Source organism: Pleurodeles waltl, chromosome 1_2, assembly GCF_031143425.1.
Source record: "Pleurodeles waltl isolate 20211129_DDA chromosome 1_2, aPleWal1.hap1.20221129, whole genome shotgun sequence".
NCBI lineage: Eukaryota > Metazoa > Chordata > Amphibia > Caudata > Salamandridae > Pleurodeles > Pleurodeles waltl.
Window position 1 is genome coordinate 191937180 of NC_090437.1, and position 27990 is coordinate 191965169.

The 27990-nt window shown below is 42.6% G+C and overlaps 1 protein-coding gene across 3 annotated transcripts in view; it reads left to right on the top strand.

Moving 5' to 3' along the window:
* GNE (glucosamine (UDP-N-acetyl)-2-epimerase/N-acetylmannosamine kinase) overlaps positions 1 to 27990 on the top strand; it is a 278480-nt gene that overhangs the window by 55774 nt on the left and 194716 nt on the right. Inside the window, exon 1 of one of the 3 annotated variants that reach the window (XM_069237648.1) lies at positions 12658 to 12797. The exons of 1 other annotated variant lie outside the window; for it this stretch is intronic. In XM_069237648.1, the coding sequence (XP_069093749.1) occupies positions 12744 to 12797 (54 nt within the window). In that variant the 5' untranslated portion in view covers positions 12658 to 12743. Of the gene's footprint in view, positions 1 to 12657; positions 12798 to 27381; positions 27452 to 27990 lie in introns of those variants that run through there. One more of the 3 variants, XM_069237655.1, reaches the window with a different exon arrangement.

The following is a 27990-nucleotide window of genomic DNA, read 5'->3' on the forward strand; positions in this document are numbered from 1 at the left end:
CGGGTAAATTATTAGTACGGAACGCTCTATCACCTCCTTGGCATTTAATAAGTCAAATGGCTTATTTGTTCCACCTTATAAAGTACTTGAGTGGAAGGCAAAAAAACATCGGGGGGGATTTTTTCTGACACTTGAGAACAACCATGCAAATAAATATGTATCAGGTCCTGGATACCATAGGAATAGAATGGCGTTTTTTTATGACATCCAGCGACTAAAACAAACTGAGTTTCGGATCTTTATATGTATTGGCTAGTACTACAGGACATTACAGAGGATAAGTTACAAACTCTTCACTTGGTGGATAGGAGAAGAGCATGCACAATATTGACTTTAATTATCCCAAGCTAGTTGTACAGTCACCTCGGTCATCACAACTAAGTTCAGACTTCCACTGAAGTAGGGCTCTACCCAAGTTTTTGCGGTTTCGTCCGAGTTGCTCCTAAGCTGCAGCATAATGTGAGTGCTTTATTTGTACTGGAGTAATAGGTGGAATCAAGAAATGGGAGGAGCACTAGCAATGGGTAGGCATTACAGAGAAGTCAGGCAACTGTACTTCCAAAGTGTGTTTTAAAAATTAAAAAATGAAGAGCCATCAAGTCCATGTTAGAAAGCACGTTGATGGCAGGGAGCGAGCAGCATCATTGTTAATGGCATTAAACCATTTACCATCACTAGACCTTATGATGGTCGAACCTTACACGTTTGTTGCTGCTTCACTACTCCACACAGAAGAAGCTGAATGATAGGTCTAGGCTGTTGGGAGTGGAGGAGTGATTGTGTGTGTTTGGGTCCAGTGAAGAGATACCGCTCATCGATGAGGTACTCGCCAAACCTCCGGAATTCTGAGCAACCCTGTTTTATCAAATTGTTCTCATTCCGTTGGTCACTGAATTCCTTGTTCCCTCCTTCCCCATCTTTCACTCACACTCTCTACTGCTATGCACCCATGTCCATCATACATCCAGTACAGGAGCCCTCAGTCTATTTGATGTGCACTCTTCACAAGATTCTTTTTGTTTAACAAGATGTGTTTCATTTAACACAAGTTGAAACACATCCCCATACGCAATACAGCTCCCACACAGACCAGAGTCACTGACCAAGCAAAGTCCTTCCTGTGAGTATAGTGTCCCTCCCTCCCTACAGTGTGGTCAGTTGTTTTGTGATAGTAATTGGATGCAAACCTTCCACAACGTACTCGGGCCATCACCCATAGTGGTCTTCTCCCCTTTTTCATTGTGATAGCCACCTCAGTCGCGCTCAATATGCTGGTATGCCCATTACCACCTCAGATCTTATATTGTTTGTTGGGCCGTCATCTCGCTAAGTACACCTTCCTCTCCATAAGAGCACAGTAGTTCATGCCTCTTATCCAGGCCTGGATAATCGGGTTCTCCCTGAAAATCCACCTGCTAGCTTAGCCACCATACACCCAATCCACAAGAGCAACTGCTTGCCTCAGGGGCCTCCCTTCTCTTCAGCAAGACCCAGCAAGTCCATCTTTGTGTAAGCCACAGTGGTCTGTCTACATGTTACCTGCCTCAGTTACCATCTAGTTGGTTCCCAGTATTGTGCAATCTGGGGACATTCCCATGTCATTCATAAGAAGGTCCCCATACCTCCAGTACACCAAGGGCATCCCAGATCCGACTTACTGTCCAGCCTCCACATCTGCTCCGGGTGTAATAGGCCTTATACAAATAGTATAGCTGGAAGAGTTTAAAACATGCAGAGATCGCCAGGACCCGAGGTGCCATCAGTGCCTTTCTCCACTCATCATCCTCCGAACATCCTCCTGCCACTTTGTTCTGAGGCTAGTCATCGAGTTGCGGCATGTTAACCACCAAGGAACCGTACATGCCTGAAATCCTGTGCACTTCAGTGGGTTCCATTGTCAGTGGAGCCTTATGTGGGTGAATTCAGGGAGAGGACTAAGAAATCTCCGCAGGGGATCTGGCATGCGCCTCAACTCTAGGAACCTATATAACTGTGAGTTGTGCAGATCGTACTCCTCCTTGGGCTCATGTGCGATCCTGCTGATACGTCACCCAGCTTGGATAGCCCTATTACATCCCACTTTCTAAAGTCACAGGCCCTACTTGGGCCCTGCCAGTCTCCAACCAACAGCGGTGTCTCCTGTTTGGGAGTTCTATACCATCTGATATGCTGCAAAGGATATCCCTGTTTGCCTTCTCGTCCAGGTGTATCATCTATAGGAGGGCCAAAGACTCCTGAAGATCGGTAGTGGATTTTCATAGGGATAGTTTTGGAGGATATATAGCCTTCACAAGATTCTTGTTATTAAATATCAGGTTTCACTGCTAGTCACAGTTAAAGGACTGAAGACATTTATTTTTATTTTCAAAATATTCAGATACACTCTTCAATTAATTTTCTATTCTAAAATTACATATTGGAAGGGAAAAAAAACAGAGCAAAATAGGCTCTGTAAATATTCTTTTTCACACAAAAAAATGTTCTTTTTATAATATAAACTGCAGACAAGAGACATAAATAGAATTCTCTGGTTACTAGTTCAGACCTACTGCTTCTGCTGAACCTCAGAAACACTGAAGCCCCTCGGGCTGTATTGGTGGTTTGCAGAACGCGACCTTTGTAGGTGTGCCATAGGCTATGCAGAATATCATATGCATGGTGCGATAAGGAACTGGCCATGCCGAGTCACTCATGTCCCAAAATGTTGATATTTTGTCTGACGTTCCAGGGGACATTCAATTCAGTAAATACTATATAAAAATTATAAATGTGTCTTGGAGAACTGCAATTCCGTATCCTGCTGGCCGCTGGTTGCGCCGCATATTACAGTCACCAGCCCAGCCTGAGCTCTAGGGGTCTTAGCAGCAGCAAACAGGACCGCATCAGCTAGAAGTGGGCTGGCTTAAGTCGTAAGTGACTATAATTTTGTAGCTAACATAGAAAGTCTACCATTTAGACACTGAAAGAAGGTAGTATGGCTTATCATTTTCCAATGTAAAAACTTTGGGATTTGCACTACAAAATACTTTGTCACTCACCCACCATGTCTTAGCCCTTAGGAAATTATGAAACACTTTTGCTAGAGCAGGTTTAATTGTTAAGATATTTACAGACCATTCAAATTTGTCTGATATATTCATGTGTAGCAAATCTTCACTATATTTTTTTCTTTGCACTCTGGAACTTGTAGCCTTGATTACATAATGAGATAAACAAGACTACAAGTCCCGGAATGCAAAGCAAACACTTGACTAGGTAAGCTTCTTTGGCATGGTCTTGAGTTATTCTTTTGAGTGTGTAGTCTCATTTATTGATACAGTGAGTATAACAAACGCTTTGTACTGCTCCAAGATTAGCCTAATTGCTCAACCAAGATACCATTAAAATTAGACCATTAGGTGGTCTAGTTTGGACCTCTGTAAACCAACGTGTGGTTGCTTGGACCTCTTGCACCGTGTGCGTAGTTTTGCACACTACATAGAGGGCCAGCCTCCTACAACTTCCTGTCCTGATCTTTCTGATCTGTTTTAGATTTGTGAAGCCATACTCACAGCCCTGCTTCACAAAGGCACACTTCCTCCCATACCAATCCTTTTGCCCCCCCCCCGAAGCTCATACACTTGAAATGCTCCGAAAAACATCCAAGTCATCGAAGTTGAAAATAAGACATTTCGATCGTCCCCTGCACACATTACTGGTAAACTCTGAATCACATCGCAAAATAAGTCCCAAGTCAATGGCTTCCTCCTTGGTCCCACTGTCCCCCGTTCCCTACACCACCCTTCTAAGATCAGGGTCCCCAATTCACCCACTGTGGGGAAATAACCCTAGAGGAGCTTGCCCATAAAAGCGATGCCTGCTAGTTTGCCTGCAATTGTCACTTTGGACTGTGCTTTCTCAATTAAGGACAATATAAGATGCACTACATCCTCCGTACGCTCTCAAACCTCCACCTGCCACTGTGCCCAGTTATGCAAGAACTCAGCCATGACAGTAAGCCTGGCTTGTTGATATGGCCAGCGATGCTACCAGCAGCTGAATCATCCTCTGTCACCTGCTGTCCACAGTTGTGTGGCATTCTGCTCCTGACTGTCTGCTTCTGTGACTAGCCCATGGAACCACTCTCACAGTGAATGAGACAAAGCACCCGCAATATCATTGTCAATGCCTGGTACATCTCGCGCTCTAAAACTAATGTGGAACTTCAGACATTGCAAGACAAACAACCACAGCAGCTTCAACATCTGATGGTCTTTTGCTGACTGCATGTTCACTACCTGAACTACTGCCATGTTATCAATGTGGAATAAGACCTCTTTTATGAGCCAAGTGTTCCCCCACAATGACACTGCCACTACCAAAGAGAATAACTCAGGAAAGGCTATACTTCACTCCCTGCGCATCCATGCTGTTGGCAATTCCTCCGCATACCATTGACCGTGTCAGTACTGTCCAAATCCCATTCCCCCTGCAGCATCCGAGTACACCTGTGCATATCACTCAAAGTCAGACATTGCCATTAAGGGCTCACCGCTTAATGATTATAAAAAGAATTGCCACACTGCAAATTTTCCTTTGTCCCAACCGATAACCTTGCATGTTGAAGTGGCAATGGCAATCCAGACAGCTACAAACTCAGCCTTTTACAGAATATCCTTCCAGCCCTTACCACTCTGCAAGCAAAACTGAAGTGCTCCAAAAGCACCTGCACCTCTTTTACGTCACCTTGCTTTTTGCCAGTATTCCATCTAGCAGCAACTGCCCGGTAAATGGGCTTCCATAGCCCAGAGTCAATTTCAATCCCCAGGAAGGATAGCACCATATTGGGTCCAACTGTCTTCTCTGGTGCGAGTGGGACCCCCCCCCCCCCCTTAAGTCCCTCCCCCATAAGTTCCCGAAAACTAAGTAATCTCTGTTGGCAGTCATCAGACCCCCGCCGTCCAATGAAAAAGAAATTGGCAAGATAATGAGTCTCTTGTGTGAAACATGTGTGCTGCGTAAAAACCCATTAAAGGAATTTGCTGAAATGTTCAAACAATGCACATGAAATACAGCACCCCATTGGAAGTGCCTTATTCACATAAAAATTTAATGCCGAACAGCTGGAAATAATCTGGATGCACCAGGAACAATCTAAATGCTGACTCTGTCACTCTTTGTCATTAGTGCCGCTTTACCCATATTCTCAACGATGGGCAAAGCCACATCAACCGAGGAACACGTTAAAGAAGCCTGCTCCTCTAGGATAAAATCATTAATCGAAGTGCCCGTTGGACAAGAGAGGTGCTTTATAAGCCTAAACTTCCCCTTCTCTTTTTTCAGCACTACCCCAGTAGGTGACAACATCAAGTCTGGCAGTCATCAAAAGGCCCAGCCATCCTCCCCTCCCGGATATCTTTTGTTAATTTCTGTCCCACTATATGTATCATGGGCACAACTGAATTTAGATTGTTCGCCCACCTCAGTGTCCTTGGCCCCTCGTATCCCAAACTGAAACCCCAGGTGACTTCCTCCTCCAACAGTTAGCCGTCTTCTGTCTTGCCCCACTGAGTCACCCAGAATTATAGTCTGGCCACTCTAATGGCAGGATGAGCTCTTACCTCCCCAGTCCCCTGTGGTCCCCAAATCCTGTTGACTGTCCTTGTTGCTGATGCACCTGCTGCCCCTGTGGCTGTCCCCACTGTCCCACTAACTAGGCTGCCCTGCCGATCCGTAACAATTAACGAGGGCATGTCTGCCGGCATATTTGGAACATTTGTACAGAAACGTACAATATTCTGTGGTGCATGCTCCCTTATTAAAATCCCAGCATGCTCCAGTCTGTCCTTTTCCTGTTGCACTCACCCCTCCCTGGGTGGAGCACCCATGAAGGGGCTGATACACAATAGGAAGCCCACTGGCTGTAAACATTGCTGGGGTCCATGATATGGTGCCACAGATCGGAATCTACCTCTGACTACTGTAATGTGGGATCCACTGCCGTGCAAGCCTGAAACTCATCATCGTACTGAGCCCAAGAGAACCCCCGTAATTAATCTGGGTCTTCCATATGGTGTCCATATACTTAGAGGGCCACACACCTCTAGAGGTGCTTTTCGCCAGTAAATACTAGCATAAATAAGGAAGGCTGTCGTCCAATTTCCAATCGTCAAAGGAACCTTGGGGCACTTAGCCAGCTCATATTCCTTTTCATTTGATCCTTCCTTTGCCAGCAATTCCCTATGCAACAGCTTCAGCATCTCTACATACACCCCATTCCAGATTTTCTCTCTAGTTGCCTGCATAAGGTGCACTCCCAATGGCTTTGAAACCCCCCCTGAGTGCCGCTGTTTTTATTAGCATGACCAGAGTCTTGCATGCTTACTCGCCCCCCAGGTCTGCTATGCGTGCACCTGGGGTGCTCACCGCACTCTAGAGCAGCCCCTAGCTCCTACCTCTTGCCTCGAAGCAGTCGTTGACCAGTGTAGAGATGCACACAGCAGCTGCCACATCCGCTGAGGTCCTCCATCTCGAGCGGCCTCCGATCGTCCCGCCGTCTGCCAGTAAGTCAAGCCGCCATGCATCCCAGAGGAGTTGGAGGGCCTGGTTAACGGGCGGCCTCTGATCTCCTTACCATCTGCAAGAAAGTCAAGTCTCCCCACCTACCGAAGGAGTTGGATGACCTGGTTAACTCTTGTGTCGTGGGCCATCATAACAACAGTTATGGTGCTTAATAAAAGCCTCACCCACAACTGCAAAATAGCCTGACAAAAAGCTCAAGCTAATACAGCCAGCCACCGTGCTATTCTAACAAAATGGTGGTTATATAACTAAATAGCCCATCTAGCCCAAACAACCCAAATAAAACCGAGCAGTCACTGGACTATTCAATTCCCCAAATTATCCCGGGGGGCACTCCTCCTGTTGTCCTGCTGCCTCCCAAGAAGCCACTCTAAACTACATGAACAAGGTACTAGCTGGCAGTCATGAAGTGCTTCTCACATACAGAGCAGGGAGTTCAATCTGTGTTATTGGCTGCGTCTTCAGCAGCATTGTGTCCTGGGGATGGAGGTGAGCTGCTGTCTGAAGTAGTCGGATGATGTTTGCGGCAGCTTCAGCAAGTTCTGGCTTTACAGATTTTTAAAAAAAAATTGGGGTTTGTAGTTCATTTTCTATATTGCTGGTATGGGCTTCTACATTCCTGTGTGAAAGTGTTTGTGGTCAAAAAGCAAAGACTAGCTAAACGAATCACACTTGAACATCTACCTCTAATTCCTCTAACTAAATGCTAGGCGGCAATTAGGAACATTTGGCTGCATCCTGCTGTATTTAAGCATAGCCTGTAAGTGCTTGTCTTTAGAGGTCAAATGCAGAAGCACACAAGTTTGACACGTTTCGGACTAATTGTGAGCATTTTTGGCCAGGGCTCGAGGCACATCTAATCATAAATAAAGTGATCCACCATGCCCTAGCCTTTGTGAAATAATCTCTTTTTCCAGTGCAGGTTTACCTAATCAGTAAAGCTCCTCTCTAAGCATGGAAGACGTACTGATGCTGGAATGGGAGGCTGATTCAGACAGGCCAGTTAGGCCCTCTCCCTACTTCATGACTGTCGGCGGACGAGACTCATATTGGTGATGTCAAGTTGCATTCCTTTTTCCTAAGACGCGATGCCACGATTACAGTAACTCGCAGTGCTGACTGGGGGAGGCCAAATACAGGACCATCTATCTACATCACCGAGATCTCAGTTATGACCCTACGTTAGGACAGGCACGGAAACAGCAGCAGCAGCAGCACCTTACTCTTAATGAATAACTGTCTGCAAAAGACAGGCTGGTTGCACGGCGTGGTGAAGACTCTGCCCCCCTAGCCCACCTGCATACAAACAGAAAGCAGTTTTGGAGCCTGTTGCGTGGGGAAATTGTGTGAATGCGGATTACTGCACGAAGAGCTCTGCAGAGCTGGGGTGGGCGCACCTTCCATCTGAAACAACTGAGGCTGCATTGCAGGCCCAGTTCTAGTGGGTGAGCCACCTCCTGGCACACCCAGCGGCAACAGCAGCAAGGCTGTCCATTTGTTACTTTCACATGTTCCTGCAGCCCTTGGTTTTTGCCTCCCCAGGCACTTGCAGGACAATGAACCTAGATGTGACAGGGCAGTCACAGTGGGATTGCAACAAAGCATATTCAAGGCCTGTGGCTTCAAGGGAATCTGCCAGCAGGGTTCCATTTAAAAACAGGCCTTCTCTATTTGCATTGGAGACAGGAACAGCTGCTGCTGCACCCCTTAGGCTACAGCCAGGGTATAAACTTCAGTGAGACATTTCTTGAGACAAGTGCTCAGACACAGCAGCAGTTAAAGGCTTACTATCCAATGGGCCTCTAACTTTAAGTGCCAAACAATGACCGATTTCTCAGTAGTGAGTGTAGAAACCTTTTCCATGTCAATGATGCTGTCACTGTCCATAAATCTCATATTTCCTTGCTTAGGCGTATTTGCTTTCTCCAGCTGGTTGTGCTTTCATGTTTTTTTCATGCAACATATGAGGCTTGTAAAGTACATACTGTGAATTGAGTCACCTCTAGGTGACAGAGTTCTGAATGAGTGTGGCTGTTCAAGACTGTGCACATTTTAGACCCATTGAGGTGAGACACAAGACAGTGCAATTTCCTGGCAATGTCTGTTTCGGGTTCAAAAAGGTGTTCAAATTTAATGCACATTCTATCTTTGGCCTCTCTGCAGAGCAGACAGACTGGTGATCATATATGTGCAAATTGTAATTGCTATTTTCTGTGCAAGTATGTGTGTAGGGGATATATACAATTGTGAAACACTGATAATACCAATAGAAAAAGAAAATGTTTTTACAGGCAAGGCGCAAGAGAGAGAGGGCATGGTGAATGGGAGGTGAACTAGAAATTACATCCAGAAGGACAGGGCAAAAAATCAGTGAAGAATAGGAAAGATATGTGAGACATATGCAGATTGTGGATTTCAGAAAGGTGTGGCAAAGAAAAGGGTGTAAATGTTTACCTCAGTGAGCAATTGCACAGAAAAGTGGTGGTAAGGGGACAAGAAGAGAGACCGAGACACTCTGAAGACCACTAGCCCATCCATTAAACATTAGTAATGTTTAACTCACAGTCTCTTTTTTCAGAATTGAAGCTTTTTCAATTCTAATTACTCACAGCATAATAATTTGTGTTAGACATTTATTTAATATTGCTAATAAGCACTTGAAAAAACAGGATTTGCTTGTTTTAGACATATGATCATTATGTGATATATCTATATGCAGAGCTGAAATAGAGGGGAGTACAGTGAATCTCACATCTGGGAGCTATTATAGAGCTGTGTCTGGCCAGCCCCAGTTAAACATGCTGAGTTTTTTCCACTATAATTTGCCCACACAGGAACCCATTCAGCAGCGCCTGCACACCGTCTTCTTTCAGTCTGGGGCAGCAACGGGCAAGGGTTGAAGAGGTGTTCTTATGTTCACTTCAATCTGGGCCCAATAGCAAGGCCTCACTTAAAGGGTCAGCAGCCTTCTTTTTGTTGGAGCTTCTTTCCAAATATCAGCTATCAAACTCCAAGAAGCCAATGCAATTGAACAAGACAAAGAAAACTCAGCGTGTTATCACTTCAAAAGTGCCTAAGGGAAACAATGATTTGGAGGGAGGTTCTTGACTTTGTTCAACTCCTGTATGTAAGATAGGCATGCACTGTAAGAATGTCAGATATATATGTATGAGCAATAACACTAAGAAAGAGTTAAGTAGCACTTACTAATTTTTATTTTTATATATCACTTCTTTTGTAACGCTGCTCATCCATTTGTAGGGCGTTAAAACACTACATCACACATATAAGGAGACAATAAATCATGCTTAAATCAATGTTCGTGAAATGTTACATAAGGAAATGAGGGTTACAAGGTGCACAAGCCGCATATTCATACTGATAGGCATAATATGTTAAGAGTGCCTGATGTAGTAAAAAACAAAATAAGTATTTAAAATGTAATGCAGGGGTTGTCTAAACTAATAAGACTTTATTACTACCCAAAGAATCCCTTTTTAGCAATCTTCAATTTTCAAATGATTAAAAAAACAATAAGATGCTAAACTTGTGCCTTATGGTTTGTTTGCAGCTCCTTCATACTGGTTCGTAAAACTGTGCTTCATTAGAAGGATTGTAACTTAGGAACTGCAAGTAACAAAATGTTCTCTACTGCAGGAGTATTCACCTAGGGAGCTACCTGCATAAAATACAAATCTGTGATCTGTATGACAGTCCTGGAAAATTGAAAACATTTACTCCAGGATCCCATAAATTAGGGACCAAGGTTTTGCAGCAGAAAGGGGGTTACTATCACATTTGTCCGTGTCGGTATGGTGGCGCCACTCACAGGTCATCCATTTTCTGCTGCAAAACCTTGACCCCTAATTTATGGGATCCTGGAGTAAATTTTTTCCATCTCCAGCACTGTCTGGATGCAATCATGGAGTGCACACCACTAATTTGGATTTCACAACATATTGTAAATATTTTACTCTGTCCTAAATGGCTCTCTGTGGTTTTGGGGCTTCTATTGCTCCTTTGTACATTATACAAAGAGGTCTACTAGTGGTGCAAAGGGCCTCCTAAAATGATTTACTGTTAGTTTAACAGTACCGTCAGAGGTTTGGCTAATTGTGTGTCTGGATCGACTCCAACCATTCTCCCTTCAAGGGGCACCTTCTCTTGTCCAGGCAAATTTTGGATCATGCCCCCATAAAAAATAATTAATGTCAAAGCTAATGGTATGCAGATCACGAACAAAGGCTTGGGCTCGCCTAAAAGTGATACAGCTGACAATCAGTGACGCTCACATTCACTTTTGCTTCATGTTTACATCCTGCTGTGACAAATTTGAAGCACAGTGTCACGGCACTCACATAAAACATGAATACTCCACACTTAAAATGACACCACAATAATACCCATCCACACCCATGCTCCGTAAGATCGGATCTTACTAGTAGGCAACTTTGAAAGTAATTTACAGCCTCAATTAGAGGTGCAGAAAACCCTATAGAAATGCTAAAACACTAATTGTTTATTAATGGTAGGGATTTATTTCATGTGGTGTCTCTGGAAAAACTAATAGAACTGGGTCAAAGTCAATCACATTTTGGGAAATACTTTCATTATATTGTCGCTCAACATGTGGCTGAATCAGTCTGAGCTCATCCTTGGTACCATCCTGTTAAAAAAACACTCTTTTCTAAGCTCATTTAAAAATAATTCTCTTTTGTTCCTTTTCCATATACCCTAAAATATGTCAGTCACTCACTGCCCCAAAGGCTTTAAATGCACCATGCCATTCCTGTAAATAATTACCAGAGAGCAACTACAAGTCCCATGGAAAATTTGTTTATTTTAAGCAATGTGACTGACCCGGTATGCATTAAATGTCAACATTAACCAGTTTTATCCAAAACTAATGAGAGGAATCTGTTTTCCAATAACTATAAAGACATATTTTGCTCATTGCTACTTGCCCAAACTGTTTTAAAAAGCTTCATCTGTCATCCATGCTTATAAAACTACTCCAAAACAACTTCTAACCCTGTGTAAAGGTTCCTTTACTTTTGACAAGTAACTCTACAATATATACTAAAATGAACCATTTGCTATGGATGCATGAAAAAACATTGGGAGAGTACTAAGGATTGGATCCCGCAAGTAGTCCGTCGCTTGTGCCCTATGAAACTGTATATTTTTTGTGGATAGATGTGAGTTCAGTGAGGAAGAAAATCTAATGGTAACACATCAACCATCAGCAAATTAACAGCTGAGTATGCCAAGACACTTCACTGCACCTAGTGACAGAGTATAAGCAAATCTCCATAAATCCTGATTTTTACCCGCTTCCCCCATGTATCTTCATCCAAGACTTCCTCATCGCCCTCCCAGATCTAGAATCCTGGAACCGGGCCTGCTGCGTTGTCTCCTTATTACATCTAGCATGAGACACTGAGAACCCGCGGACCGGTAAAACCAAGGCAAATGGCTGTACACAAAGGAGGTTATTCCAACTGTGGAGGAGGTGGTAATCCGTCCCAAATGAGACGGATTTACCACCAGCCGTATTACGAGTTCCATAGGATATAATGGACTTGTAATACGGCTGGTGGTATATCCGTCACTTTACCGTCACTTTACCGTCACTTTTGGGAGGATTACCACTTCCTCCAAAGTTGGAATAACCCCCAAAGTGTCTTGGTATACAGAGGAAGTCCTACTAAACTGGGACACTTGGTAACCCTGCCCCTGAGGTAATCCAGCCATCGCTCACTCTAACGAACCGCGACCAGCCCTGCCCATTTCTCTTCCTCCTCCACCCCCAAGCCTTTCTCTCCCACTGCCACGTCGGACAGCAGACGATGACAGTGTGTCTCTCCCAGACAGATAGCGGCTTTCGTCTCCCATTCCGTGCCTGACTCGCCTCGGACACCCCCCAGTTACAGGCACAGCCCACTCCAAACTGGGCGACGCCCGCAGTTCTCTGTGTGGACGGCCCGACGGAGGCACACACGACTCCACAACCAATCAGCGCTTGGCAATTCTGTGCGGCGTACTACGATTGGCTAAAATGCAGTCAATGTTCCAATCCCAGGCTACCTTACACGTTAGAATTATCCCCGGTTCCCAGACGACTCGGAGAATCTGAGGGGCGGTGTGCTCGGTCCATACGAGACCCGGAAGAGCTGAATTGTATGCACACTGACACGTGGACAACAGACTGTAGGGAGAATTCAGAGACTGAGCGTGTAAGTACGGGGCCGAACAGTTGGTCACATCATTTCACAGCCTTTCGAAATTGTTATTCTGGTCAGACTTCGGCGGTTTGAAGCTGCATCTCTAAACCTCATGTACATTTGGCTATTGGTGAACTCGATGGCTTAGTAATAGGGCACGACCAAGAGACAGCACTGCTCTTATTTTCATGGCAGCTGAGAATAACTCAGTTCTTGGTTTCTTTACTTGCAGTATGTTACATGTAATTTCGTTTTCATGTCTTGAATACAGTATTGAAAATGTCAACTTTCATATTAAAAACAGGCTTCTCAGTTGTTCAGTCCTGCGACGTGTCAAGGGGCTGCAGGTAATCACAGAACCCGGCTAGTGCCAGTTGGTCTAGATTGCATTACAGACTTTAAGCTTTTTTCCTTGCTGTTGTAGGGCCACTGCATTGCAGGCGTTTACTTCTCTTTGGCATCTCTAAAAATAAAGACAAAGCTGTGCTGTACCCGCTTCTTTCATTGGCGTGTTGTTGTTGTTGGTCACATTTATCTTCTGCTAACTACAGCATACAGCGTGGGACACAGGTCTTTATACTTTAACCCTTAACTCACTTCACTAACAATGAAGTACTCGCACAAGAAGCACACACAGTAGTTACCTTCAGTGTCAGCCACTATGTGAAACTGGTTCTTTGTGATATGAATTTTGTTTTTGCTTTTTTTCATTTTTTTGTTTATTATTGATAAGGACTTAGCAGCTCCCACAACGTTTTAGAAAACAGCAATAGCAAATACCAAGTATTTACAAATCCAAAAACACTGGCAGCCTGATAGTACACATTGGCAATGCTTGTTAACGTGCAGGTCTGAGCGAGGGACATCATCCACCCACCCCCTCACACACACACACACACACACACACACACCCTTGCTTTATATAAGCATTCCATACAGATCTGGAATGATCTTACAGTTGCCCTGAAACAACAGTCTTTTGTGTTTGAAGCAGTTCATGTACTCTTTTATATTAAAGGATACTTCATGCAAAACATAGTGTCTGCACTGCTTCCTTTGGTGGATAGTGTGCGGACTGAGATTGAGAAATATGGTTGTAAATAGTGCCACCATTCATCAATTAACATGGCTTAGCAGGCCAGTACTATGATCATAAGGGCCATACGAAAAAACTTCGTTCACAAGGAATGGGAAATAACATTAATTGCACCAGAAGCATGGAATAAGGCTGTGAGCTTGTACACTGTTTCACTTACATATGTGCGATCAGACATGCTTTTTACCATTGCTGTCTTTTCCCCCATAAATTAACTTCATGTACCTTTTAGTATTAGTTCTGCAGATGACATTCATTATTACATCAAACATATTTGGGCTATTTAGAGCAAAAGCAAATGCTGTTATAGTCTGACAAAGTGCAATTCTTTCGTGGTCAGTTTCTCAGACTTACGTTCTGCGTTTTGGCAGACCTGATCAAACGAAAGGGTGGTTCATCATTTGAGTCCCTTTGCAAAGATTTGGCAACTATAAGTACCTGAAAATTGAAATTAACGATAGGTTGACCTCTGGGCCAAATAATGTGAGGTACACAACAGTACCATGGTCAAAGGAAATGCTTTAAACTGTTTGGGTACCAGAGATGGAGCCTTTCAGTCATACCTCTTTTGCTAATTTATTCAATGGAAATGGCGCCCACAATCTGTAGGGCCTTGTTGATTTGCTGAAAGCACCCTGTTTGAAGCAGGTTATTCAACTTCCTAGTGTGATGCCAATAAAGAGAATTCAGATGGAGTTTTACCTTTCTTCTGCATGGCATTTAGCATTGAATAGCATGCCAATGTGGTATCTTAAATCAAGAGCAGAGAAAGATATCCTTTTGGACCTTACATATATGGAACCTTTCTACAGAATGATTTGAAAGTAGTTATCTCTTACTGTGAGTCAACTTTTACCGCATAGACGACTGGCTTATCTTTCATCAGCTACTCTGACTGAAGTTGCACCTTGCTCAAGGACCAATGTTGGGCATACATCCTGCCTGGCCAGGGAGATTTCACATATTTTACCTTGTGTTTATTTAACCGTAAATAAGCTGTTGGTTTAAATGTAAATTAATGCTGTGTCCTAGATAGCCTGTGGTTAATTGTGTAAGTGTTAAGTCACCTGCTGAAAGTTTATTCCTCGGTAGCAGATCTTGGAGAAACCTATTACAGCTAATGGAACATTGCAGATTTTTAATTATGACATGTATTTATATTTTCAGCAGCCAGTATTTATTATTTTTTACAGTACTTACCATAGCAAATTAATAAAGGTCATGTGCACATCCATTTATTTCATTCCATAATGTGTGCTATGTAAAGTAACTGTACCCTCTCCCGCTCAGTGTTATAAATATAGTGCTACCTAAACTTAACTTTTCTTTAGTGCATTTGAGTGAGTGTCCTGCTTTTTTCTAAATTTGCCGGTGTTGTGCACTCGATAAAGATTTCATCTATCTCTGTTCTCACTCCTTTATCTTCTAGGCTCGTGTTATCTTGGTCACTCTGTGTTAGGGAAATGTTTGTGGTACAGAATATTCAAGCTAAGCCGATGTACAAGAGTAGACACCACTCTCTTTTGTAAGGAGGTTGTTGAGTACGGCTTGTATTTGTTTTGGTTCATTATAATGTTAAGGGCGGTTATATGTAATTGAGATTGTAAAACAAGTTGCAACTACAGTAACTGCATAAATAGATTTATTCTAGTGAAGACAATCTCCTTGTGAAGCAGCCTTCTTACACAAATATTCATGGCAACTGCCCTGGTCCAATTCCACTGTTTAGTATTTTTTAGAATGTAACAATCAAAACCTTTGTAGCAAAGGCTATGCTGTCTCTCTTTTATTTTTCAGCATCCATGGCATAATGTAAATGAAAACCTATGTATTCATGTTAAAACTACAATACTAATGAAAACAAAAAAAATACAGACCACAACAGTGCACCATGGTATAGTCAATCAGCATTAAACAATCCATAGTGCCCAATAAAATCTCCCTCTTCTTTCTGCAAGTTAGTAGAGACATCCAACAGTTAAGGCCATCAGAATCATTCCTGACTTTGGTCTGAAACCAGAAAGATTTGAAAGTACTAAGTAACTGGAATCAAAAAAAATATTTAAAAAAAGAAATCTAGAACAGGCAGGGAAATGTATATATTCACATCAAACGTCTGATTTATCATAAATAAAATTTAAAATATGGTTGGGATAATCTTCGCCTCCGTGTTGTTAATGGGATTGAAAATTCTAGTTTACGAGTGCTGTAAACATTCATTTCAGTGTCCGGACTGGAGGCTTCTGATAATGCAGTTTTAAAGCTTATTACCTGCCAAAGAAAAATGATTACTCACTGGTTTATAATATAATTCCTTAAACATCACTTCTGATTCAATTAACCATGCAGATAATGTCTTCTAAACATGCATCTGTATTGAAGGATTTGGATGCTACTGCACCCCTGACAGAATGAACACCAAAAATGGATGTGTTGATACCTGTTTCAGATAAATTGCATTTTATTCATCTAGCTAAAGTAGGTGAGGAATCTAGAGCATAAGGTTGTACAAATTAAATTAAGAGTTGACCTGCAGAAATAGATTCATATGATTTCAAACCGTGGACCCCATAGTTTTTTATGCCCTGGAAACATGTGATATATTACCTGTTTGGTAGCATATTTGTACTTTTTTAATTGAAAAAAGTAACTCCTTTTAGGGAACAATACATACCTCCAATCTCAAACTCTCTTACAAGAGGCTAGACAAAGTAGAATAGATAGTTTGGAAGATAATAGCTTCCTAGAAAGATGCTTGTTATCAGGACAAGTTTAAAGGAATTTTTAAAATTATAGGAACATCACACTAAGTGGAATATTTGGGCCAAGGTGGCGAAGTATAGAGAATATATTTTTAAGAGTTTGGAAATGAGAAGGTGTTCAACAGTAGAGTTATTAGCTATTGGAAGATGACCTGCTGAAATTGAAGAACACTGAGAATTTGTAGTCCTGCAAGAAATCACCTTCAAAAGCTAGAGCTGTGAAGAAATTTACTACAAAGCTGACATATGCTGCCACGAGATCCAAATCCTGTCCCAAGCACCAGCCAGACTTCTCTGTTCCAGGCTAAATTATCTCTTCTGTGTGCGGAGTCAGACCGGGCTTTGTTGATAAGATTAAAAACTTGTTCCAAAATCCCTGGCACTTACCAATGTCTCCAGAAAGTCGTTAAATTAATAGTCGTAGAAGTTGTTGGATTATCAATGGATGAAGATGATTAATTGGATCTAGAATAAACCAGGGGAATACTGAGAGAATGCAAGGGCATTGACAGAATAACTCCAGAAGTAGAGGAAACCAGCTCTGAGTTCTCCAAAGAGGGGTTATTGGAATCATATTTGACTTCTGTTTTCTGATTCGAAGAGCTACCCTCAGAATCATAGAAAAGGTAGGAAATCATAATTCGGATTGTTCCAGCCCAGAAGGAAGGTATCAGTCGCCAGAGTTAGTGGATCTGGTCTCGAGCTCTAAAGAAGAGGAAGCTGAAAGTCAAGCGAGAGGCAAAAAAGGACTATCTGACACAGACTCCATAGCTGCATTATCTTGGCGAATAAGGAAGAATCCAACTTCCACTCTGGAATCCTTGAGATGTCTTGAATTCCAGCCTTGTTCATTTTTCTGGTAAGGTGAAATGGTAGAGTTGAAATGTTGTGCATGAGGTAATAATGCCAGAATTCTTTGGCAATCCCTGCCAACAAATATGATTTTATACCTCCAGTGTGATTTATATATTTAACTGTAGAAATATTGTCCATTCTCAAAAAGATGTTACTGTGGGATCTTTCAGGGAGAAATAGAGCAAATTGCAAAAGAAACTTTTAAGAAGTTTATATGAAGAAAGGCTTCTATGAGCGAAGATCTGCCTCATGTTGAAATTTCTCTACATCTTGCACCCCAACCTGATAGACTGGTATCTGATTCAATCGCCATGCCTGGAACAAGACCAAATATTGCTCTGCCGTACCAGGCTTCCATGTGATCGAGCCACTATTGTAGTTCCTGTCAACGTCTGAAGATAGTTGAATTTGAGCTGTGAAGGAAAGACTTTTCTTTAAATACTTGAGTTTCAACGTTTGAAGGGCTCAATAATGCTGACTATTCTGGATTAACTATTGAATTTAAGAAGCTAAATTCCCAACCAATCTGGTTACCCTTTGAAGACTAATTAAGTTCATTGTCAGAACTTTGCAGATTTTTTTTTTTGTTGCTAATTCCAATTCCTTTCATTGGAGGTGATAAGGAAGCTGAAATAGTCTATGGCAAATGCTAAGAAGATAATTTGATTTGATGAGCTAAGATCTGAATTCCTTTTGTTTAAGACACAGCCAAGATACTGAAGAAAAGTAATAATGAAATTCTGATGTTGCTGAAATAAAACTGGATCTTAGGCACTATTAGAATATCATCTAGATAAATAATTAAGCATTTTCCTCAAGCTCCGAAGAATTCCACAACCAGTTTTATCGATTTAATGAAACACCAAGAGAATGAGGCAAGACCAAGAGAGAGAGTTAGGATATCATACATTTTGTCATTCCATTGAAATTGTAGGAATCACCGATAAGAAGCATATATTGGCATTGTTAAGTAAGCATCCTTCTGATATAAGCTGACCATGAAGTCTTCTTCTCTTAGATGGGCTCTCAAAAGATGAATAACTTCCATATTGAAATGTTTTTGAAGTATTCAGGTATTGAAATCTTTGAGGTTTATAGCAAACTGTCATCCTCCTACTTTCTTGTCGACCAGAAAGCGATTGCTGAAAAATTCCTTTGGATATAGGGCAGGTAATGAAATGTGATTGTTTGCAAGTCAGAGAAGCTATTTCTTGATCTATAAATTTTGTGTTCGATGGCATCTGTCGCTGTAGATACACATGCTCTGCATAGCTCGCCATCTGGTGTTGGGTCGGAGTGTTACAAGTTGTTTTTCTTCGAAGAAGTCTTTCGAGTCACGGGACCGAGTGACTCCTCCTTCTGTCTCCATTGCGCATGGGCGTCGACTCCATCTTCGATTGTTTTCTTTCCGCCATCGGGTTCGGACGTGTTCCTGTCGCTCCGAGTTTCGGAACGGAAAGTTAGTATATATCGGAAGATTTTCGTCGGTATTGTTGCGTTCGGGATCGGCGTAGTTAGATTCAACACCGCATCGAAGATCGACGCGCTCCGGTGCCCTTCGGGGTAGTTTTCGATCCCCCGTCGGGGCCTGGTCGGCCCGACCGCGTGTAGAACAACGCCGATGGAACGGACCCCGTTCCGTTTTTGTCCCAAATGCCACAACAAATACCCGTATACAGACCAACATTTGGTCTGTAACCTGTGCCTGTCACCTGAGCACAGTGAGGAGACTTGCGAGGCCTGTCGCGCGTTCCGGTCCCGAAAGACACTCCGTGACCGTCGAGCCAGGAGACTTCAGATGGCGTCCACGCCGACAGCGCACCGAGAGTTCGAGGAACAAGAGGAAGAAGAAACCTTTTCGATCCACGAATCGGACTCCGAGGAATTCGACGATCAAAGAACCGTGAGTAAGACGTCGAAAACAACACATAAGAAAAGTGACAAGGCCCAGGGGACGCCACTGCCACCAGGCCATGGCTCCACCCATAAATTCGGTGACCGACCATCGGCACCGAAAAAGGCCCAAACAGTGCCGAGATCGTCCGACTCCGGTCAAGACACCGGCACGCAGCCTTCTCGGGATCGAGAAAGTGCTGGAGAAAAGCAACGACACCGAGATAGCGGTGTAGAAACGGCTCGACGCGAGACAGCGGCACCAACGAAGATCGAAGCCGAGAGGTTTCGACTCCAAAAAAGAAAAAAGCCACCTCTGAGCCGAAAAAAGTTACAGACAGGGTTTCGGTGCCGAAACAACCCGTAACCGACCCAGGTCCAGGCTCTTATACAGAGGAGCAATCACTGTCCTCTCAGATGCGAAAGCATAGGTTTGAGGAAGAGCTGCAATCCACCGAAGTTGACCATACGCAAAAACGTATTTTCATACAGCAGGGAACAGGAAAAATAAGCACCCTTCCCCCTATTAGGAGAAAAAGGAGACTGGAGTTTCAAACAGACCAGGCGCCACAAACAAAAATGGTGAAAAAGGTGACTCCGCCACCCTCTCCTCCACCTGTAATTAACGTCTCACCAGCACAAACTCCGTCACATTCCCCGGCTCACACCACCATGAGCCAAGGTGACCAGGATCAAGACGCTTGGGACTTATATGACGCCCCAGTGTCGGACAACAGTCCGGAGGCATATCCAACAAAGCCCTCACCACCAGAAGACAGCACAGCATATTCTCAAGTGGTGGCTAGAGCAGCACAATTCCACAACGTAAACCTCCACTCAGAACAAGTCGAGGATGACTTTTTATTCAACACCCTCTCCTCCACCCACAGCTCCTACCAAAGCCTGCCTATGCTGCCAGGTATGCTTCGGCACGCAAAGGAAATCTTCAAGGAGCCGGTCAAAAGTAGGGCAATAACACCAAGGGTGGAAAAGAAATATAAGGCACCTCCTACAGACCCTGTTTTCATCACCACACAGCTGCCACCAGATTCCGTCGTAGTAGGAGCAGCTCGGAAAAGAGCCAACTCCCACACATCTGGGGATGCACCACCCCCAGATAAAGAGAGCCGCAAGTTTGATGCAGCTGGGAAAAGAGTCGCAGTACAAGCTGCAAACCAGTGGCGCATCGCTAACTCTCAAGCACTACTTGCGCGCTATGACAGAGCCCATTGGGATGAGATGCAACACCTCATCGAGCATCTACCCAAGGAACTACAAAAGAGGGCAAAGCAGGTGGTTGAGGAAGGACAGAACATATCAAATAACCAGATACGATCCTCTATGGACGCAGCAGACACAGCTGCAAGAACAATTAATACATCTGTGACCATTAGAAGGCACGCATGGCTAAGAGCGTCTGGGTTCAAACCAGAGATACAGCAGGCAGTGCTCAATATGCCATTCAGCGAAAAACAACTGTTCGGACCAGAAGTGGACACGGCAATCGAAAAACAAAAAAAAGACACTGACACTGCTAAAGCCATGGGCGCACTCTACTCCCCGCAGAGCAGAGGAACCTACAGCACCTTCCGCAAGACACCCTTTAGAGGGGGGTTTCGGGGTCAGGCCACACAAGCCAGCACCTCGCAGGCAACACCGTCCAGCTACCAGGGACAGTACAGGGGAGGCTTTCGGGGCCAATACAGAGGAGGGCAATTCCCTAGGAATAGAGGAAAATTTCAAAGCCCCAAAACCCCTACAACCAAGCAGTGACTCAGATGTCACTCACCCCCTCCACACAACACCAGTGGGGGGAAGAATAGGTCATTATTACAAAGCATGGGAGGAAATAACTACAGACACTTGGGTCTTAGCAATTATCCAACATGGTTATTGCATAGAATTCCTAAAATTCCCTCCAAACATACCACCAAAAGCACAGAATTTATCAAAACAACATTCCAAACTTCTGGAAATAGAAGTTCAAGCACTATTGCAAAAGAATGCAATCGAATTAGTACCAAACACACAAACAAACACAGGAGTCTATTCACTGTACTTCTTAATACCAAAAAAGGACCAAACACTGAGACCAATCCTAGACCTCAGAATACTAAACACCTACATCAAATCAGACCACTTTCACATGGTCACGCTACAAGAAGTGTTACCATTGCTCAAACTACAGGACTACATGACAACCTTAGACCTCAAAGACGCGTATTTCCATATACCAATACATCAATCGCACAGAAAATACCTACGGTTCGTATTCAAAGGAATACATTACCAATTCAAAGTATTGCCTTTTGGTTTAACAACCGCACCAAGAGTCTTTACAAAACGTCTAGCAGTAGTGGCTGCACACATCAGAAGGCAGCAAATGCATGTATTCCCGTATCTAGACGACTGGCTAATCAAAACCAATTCACTAACAAAGTGCTTACACCACACAAATCAAATCATACAAACCCTCTACAAACTAGGTTTCACCGTCAACTCTGCAAAATCCAACATTTTGCCGTGCAAAGTACAACAATACCTGGGAGCCATAATAGACACAACAAAAGGAGTAGCCACTCCAAGTCCACAAAGAATTCAAAATTTCAACAAGATCATACAACGCATGTATCCAACACAAACAATACAAGCAAAGATGATATTACAACTCCTAGGCATGATGTCCTCATGCATAGCCATTGTCCCGAACGCAAAACTGCACATGAGGCCCTTACAACAGTGCCTAGCATCACAATGGTCACAAGCACAGGGTCACCTTCTAGATCTGGTGTTGATAGACCGCCAAACTTACCTCTCGCTTCTATGGTGGAACAGTATAAATTTAAACAACGACCCTTTCCAAGACCCAGTGCCACAATACGTAATAACAACAGATGCTTCCATGACAGGGTGGGTAGCACACCTCGATCAACACAGCATACAAGGACAATGGAACGTACATCAAACAAAACTGCATATAAATCACCTAGAAATGCTAGCAGTTTTTCAAGCATTAAGGGCTTTCCAACCAATTATAACTCACAAATACATTCTTGTCAAAACAGACAACATGACAACAATGTATTATCTAAACAAACAAGGGGGGACACACTCAACGCAGTTGAGCCTGCTGGCACAAAAGATACGGCGATGGGCAATTCACAACCACATTCGCCTAATAGCACAGTTTATTCCAGGGATCCAGAATCAACTTGCAGACAATCTCTCTCGAGATCACCAACAGGTCCACGAATGGGAAATTCACCCCCAAATTCTAAACACTTACTTCAGACTCTGGGGAACACCTCAAATAGACTTGTTTGCAACAAAAGAGAACGCAAAATGCCAAAACTTCGCATCCAGATACCCACACAGGCAGTCCCAAGGCAATGCCCTATGGATGAACTGGTCAGGGATATTGGCCTACGCTTTTCCTCCTCTCCCTCTCCTTCCTTATCTGGTAAACAAATTGAGTCAAAACAAACTCAAACTCATATTAATAGCACCAACTTGGGCAAGGCAACCCTGGTACACAACACTGCTAGACCTATCAGTAGTACCCCACATCAAATTGTCCAACAGGCCGGATCTGTTAACACAACACAACCAACAGATCAGACATCCAGCATCGCTGAATCTAGCAATCTGGCTCCTGAAATCCTAGAATTCGGACACTTACAACTTACCCAAGAATGTATGGAAGTCATAAAGCAAGCCAGAAGGCCGTCCACTAGGCACTGCTATGCAAGTAAATGGAAGAGGTTTGTTTGCTACTGCCATCCTAATCAGATCCAACCTTTACACGCAACTCCAAAGGATGTAGTGGGTTACTTGCTTCACTTACAAAAATCTAACCTAGCCTTCTCTTCCATTAAAATACACCTTGCAGCAATATCTGCATACCTGCAGACTACCTATTCAACTTCCCTTTATAGGATACCAGTCATTAAAGCATTCATGGAAGGCCTTAAAAGAATTATACCGCCAAGAACACCACCTGTTCCTTCATGGAACTTAAATGTTGTCTTAACAAGACTCATGGGTCCACCTTTTGAACCCATGCACTCTTGCGAAATACAGTTCCTAACCTGGAAGGTTGCATTTCACATCGCCATTACATCTCTAAGAAGAGTAAGCGAAATTCAGGCGTTTACAATACAAGAACCTTTTATACAACTACACAAAAATAAAGTCGTCCTAAGGACTAATCCTAAATTTTTACCAAAGGTTATTTCACCGTTCCACCTAAATCAAACAGTGGAACTACCAGTGTTCTTCCCACAGCCAGATTCCGTAGCTGAGAGGGCACTACATACATTAGATGTCAAAAGAGCATTAATGTACTACATTGACAGAACGAAAAACATCAGAAAGACTAAACAACTATTTATTGCATTCCAAAAACCTCATGCAGGAAACCCAATATCAAAACAAGGTATAGCCAGATGGATAGTTAAATGCATCCAAATCTGCTACCTTAAAGCAAAACGACAACTGCCCATTACACCAAGGGCACACTCAACCAGAAAAAAAGGTGCTACCATGGCCTTTCTAGGAAACATCCCAATGCAAGAAATATGTAAGGCAGCCACATGGTCTACGCCACACACGTTCACCAAGCACTACTGTGTAGACGTGCTATCCGCACAGCAAGCCACAGTAGGTCAAGCCGTGTTAAGAACATTATTTCAAACCACTTCCATTCCTACAGGCTGAGCCACCGCTTTTGGGGAGATAACTGCTTACTAGTCTATGCAGAACATGTGTATCTACAGCGACAGATGCCATCGAACTGAAAATGTCACTTACCCAGTGTACATCTGTTCGCGGCATCAGTCGCTGGAAAATCACATGTGCCCACCCGCCTCCCCGGGAGCCTGTAGCAGTTCGGAAGTTAGCTTCAACTTTGTACATTTGTATATATATTATTTTAACCTTAAATAGGTACATACTTAGTCACTCCATTGCATGGGCACTATTACTACAACACAACTCCTACCTCACCCTCTGCGGGGAAAACAATCGAAGATGGAGTCGACGCCCATGCGCAATGGAGACAGAAGGAGGAGTCACTCGGTCCCGTGACTCGAAAGACTTCTTCGAAGAAAAACAACTTGTAACACTCCGACCCAACACCAGATGGCGAGCTATGCAGAACATGTGAATCTCCAGCGACTGATGCCACAAACAGATGTACACTGGGTAAGTGACATTTTCATTTTGCTCCATGAAATATGTTTTTGGCCACGTTTTTAGAATAGGAGTTGATTAAAATTCCAAATGGAAATTCAAAATAGTCTGAATAACCCATGTATCTTTTGTTTAAAGTTTTTCATTTGTTTACAAAATAATGAGTTCTTTGACTTTTAGTCCAGGAGCTTCTTCATGGGAAACCTTCAAATGGAGTCTGATATGCGAAACAGCTTGCACAGCCGCCCTTGCAAGCCCTAGTGAAAAGGTTAGTCTAAAAGGCCTTTTTCAGGGCTGACTGGGCTTTGTCCAGCAAAAGTATTTACAAATGTAAAAATTTCTTTCAGAAAATCATCACCAAAATTAAGCCGTCAGCTGAAGGACCTGCTTTGTTAGTAGCTAGTTACAAAGCTTAGGGTCAGTACATAATAATATAAATCTCAGACATTCTGCTGAAAGAGCACAATTGGCATTGCTCAGAGGGCATCTATAGCCCTTTGTGCCCAACCGGCCAGGATTTCATGATCAGCCAAACCCCCTTTATCTTTGACTGTGAAAGCCAGATCTATTATTTTGGAAAGAGGGCCAGTTAGGTCTAATAACTTATGCTGTCAGGCTTTCCAGGATCTATCCTTTCCCCTTTTAAGATCGTTAATATATTTTTTCAGAAATACAGAAAATGTAGGCTCAGTATCTGGAGTGTTCGCCAAATGGCCAGAAAGAGTTGGTCTAGGATATTCTACACATGAGCCTGTTCCTGATATCTTTTGGAAATGGGTTTCCTATTCTGCAGCAGCTCTATGAGATGGTGTCCATTCTGAAGACCTAGAGCGTATTATCTCTTCAGGACTCGAGGCATCAACTAGAAGAGAATTAGGTTTGTGAAAATGAGAAGGTCCCTCATCCTCAATAGCTTCTTTTCTTTTGAACTGGTCTCCAAGACCTTTCATTTTTAATTCTTAGATTCTTCACTACTAATAACAGTATCATAGTCATCTCCAGGCATAGAATTTGTCATCAGTATTCTCAGTGTGACCTGCAATTTCAGAAAATGCATCGAAATATGAGCTTTTTATGTTTCTGGAGTGCCTTAGTTGGAAGTAGTTATTTTTTATTTTTATTGTTTAAAGATTTTAGAGATTTTAATTTGGGTCCGGAATAAGAGAAAGTAAGGCTCTTTTAGCTTTTGAGATATGAGATCTAGAGCATTATTCACAGTTTTTTCTTTTTTTGTGAATAATTTTGCAGTATTATATCAAAAGCAGATTTATCATAACCAAAAACAAATTCAGTAACATTATCTAAAATGCTAACATTTTGGTTGTGATGAGAGATTCTTTTGTGACATCCCTAAAATAAAATATACTGAAATGGGCAGAATCAGTTTAAGCTCATTTTCAATACTTTAAGTTTCACAGTTTAAGTTATAAGGTACTCACTACTGCCATAGTATTCACTGTGATTTTTATTTTCTTGTGAATATTTTTTTGGTCATTTAAATATATATTTCACCTTTCAGGCTAAATGAGTGTCTATTATTCTTTTAGCCCTCCATGTAATCAGAGCGTTATTTATAATAAAACAACCTGGAAAAGGTAAGGCTAAACAAAAATGATAATTGAGAGGTTAAACGAGGGCATTTATGAAGAATGGGGGAGGGAAGGATTTGGACTCTGAGATGAGGAGTAGCTGCAAGCCTTATCCGTTGAAAATGCAGCACTGTTGTTGAGTCGCAGTCGAAAGAGAGCCAAGCCAGTGAAGTTAATCAGCCCGATAGGCTCAATCGGCTTGAGAAAACCATAAAGCATGACCGTTCTTTGAGAAATGCTATTCAGTTATGAGTACAATTATTTGATCTATCACTCACGATGAGTGAACGTTTAAAACACTTAGACAGTCATACTGAGGGGAAATAAATAAGTGTGGTGTCGCCTACAAATATCTTGTAATCCAACATCTCCTGTGCTGAAAGGGAAATAATTAATGCAATAACGATATAGCAAAACAATCGTAGAGGTATAACAATCAATAAGAAAATTTGTATTTAACATGCCAGCTAGGCAGCAAAGAAAGACATTTCTGTTGGACTCTATGACTTATATTGAGTGCTTAATGTTGATTGGCAGTAGCTCGTTGCACTGGTGAGATTTATAGTTTCTTTGTATTCATTAGTCTTGTAGTTTTTTTATATGAATACATTTGTTTTGATTTATACTAGGTTTTGGATGCTGAAAAATAGAACGTAAAAGAAGAGATTGCTTAATTTGAAGCCTCTAGTTCTGACATGTAATCAAGTGTGCTTGTCAAAAACAAAAATGCATCACATTGTTACAAGTTTTATCCTCTTGGCTGATTCTCCTCCATGCCGCCTGCGATGAATAATGGAAAAGTTGGTCCAGCAAGTCCCCCAAAACAATACTATTTGTCCCTCTTCAGTTACTTGAGAGGAGGAATTGTGGACTCTGACTAGGATCCGTTAAAATTTAAAAGAATTTGTGGAGCATACAAGTTGAACATCAGTCCAACGTTCATGATGGTCCAAGAACCACAAAATCTTCTAGGATAGGTTTCGACTAAGGGTTACCTGATATTTCAATCTGTATTCAGAAGATGGCACTGAAGAATGGGGTTTCTGCTAATTGCTTTAAGGCTGTTTAACATGCTTCCTATAGTTCATCAGTTATTCAAATAAGTGTCGTTTTTGATTTCTGACCTCAGATTAATTTAAGAATGATCTTCGATGTAAGGAAGAGAAAGGATTAAACACTATTCATTTCCCTGTTCTTATGTACAGAGTAATTGCTGAGGTTCAGTGGATGCTTATTTTGAGGTGTGAGGCAAATGGTCTGACTTCCAGAGTGCTCAGAATGGTAAGTGGCATGGAGAAAGTTTGTCTGTTCGGAGTGCAGTTTCAACATTCTTTTGGATACTCATGAATTCCACTCTGCCACATTTTTTGAGTGGCATGTGAATATATTCATCGATCCAAGAACTGTGCTCATTCTAGGTCATTGAGAGGTCTGGATATTTTTCTTGAGTCGCCAAGGTGGCTGGTAAACCCTTTGATTCAAAGTCATGGTCCATTCACCCCTTTACTCAAAACCAGCTCTCTTGCATTAGTGCTTAGCTGTCTGTCAGCAGGACCTGGGGAAAAGGGGAATTCAGTTACCTATTCTGGTGGTTAATGAATACAAGCAAACCACATGGAAAGATTTTTCTTTTGGCCCTTTGAGTAATTGCTGTTGACTAAGTCTAATTCAGGCATTCCACCCATTGAGTTCCCCCCTGCCCTGTCCCAAGTTTGTTTTACTTGAATAGGTGTTCCACTTTTTCTTTGACAAATCTTTCTGCACCTGGTTCTTGGGAGCAAAGCCAAATCTGACTTCCCAACAGTCTGTCAAATGGTAAG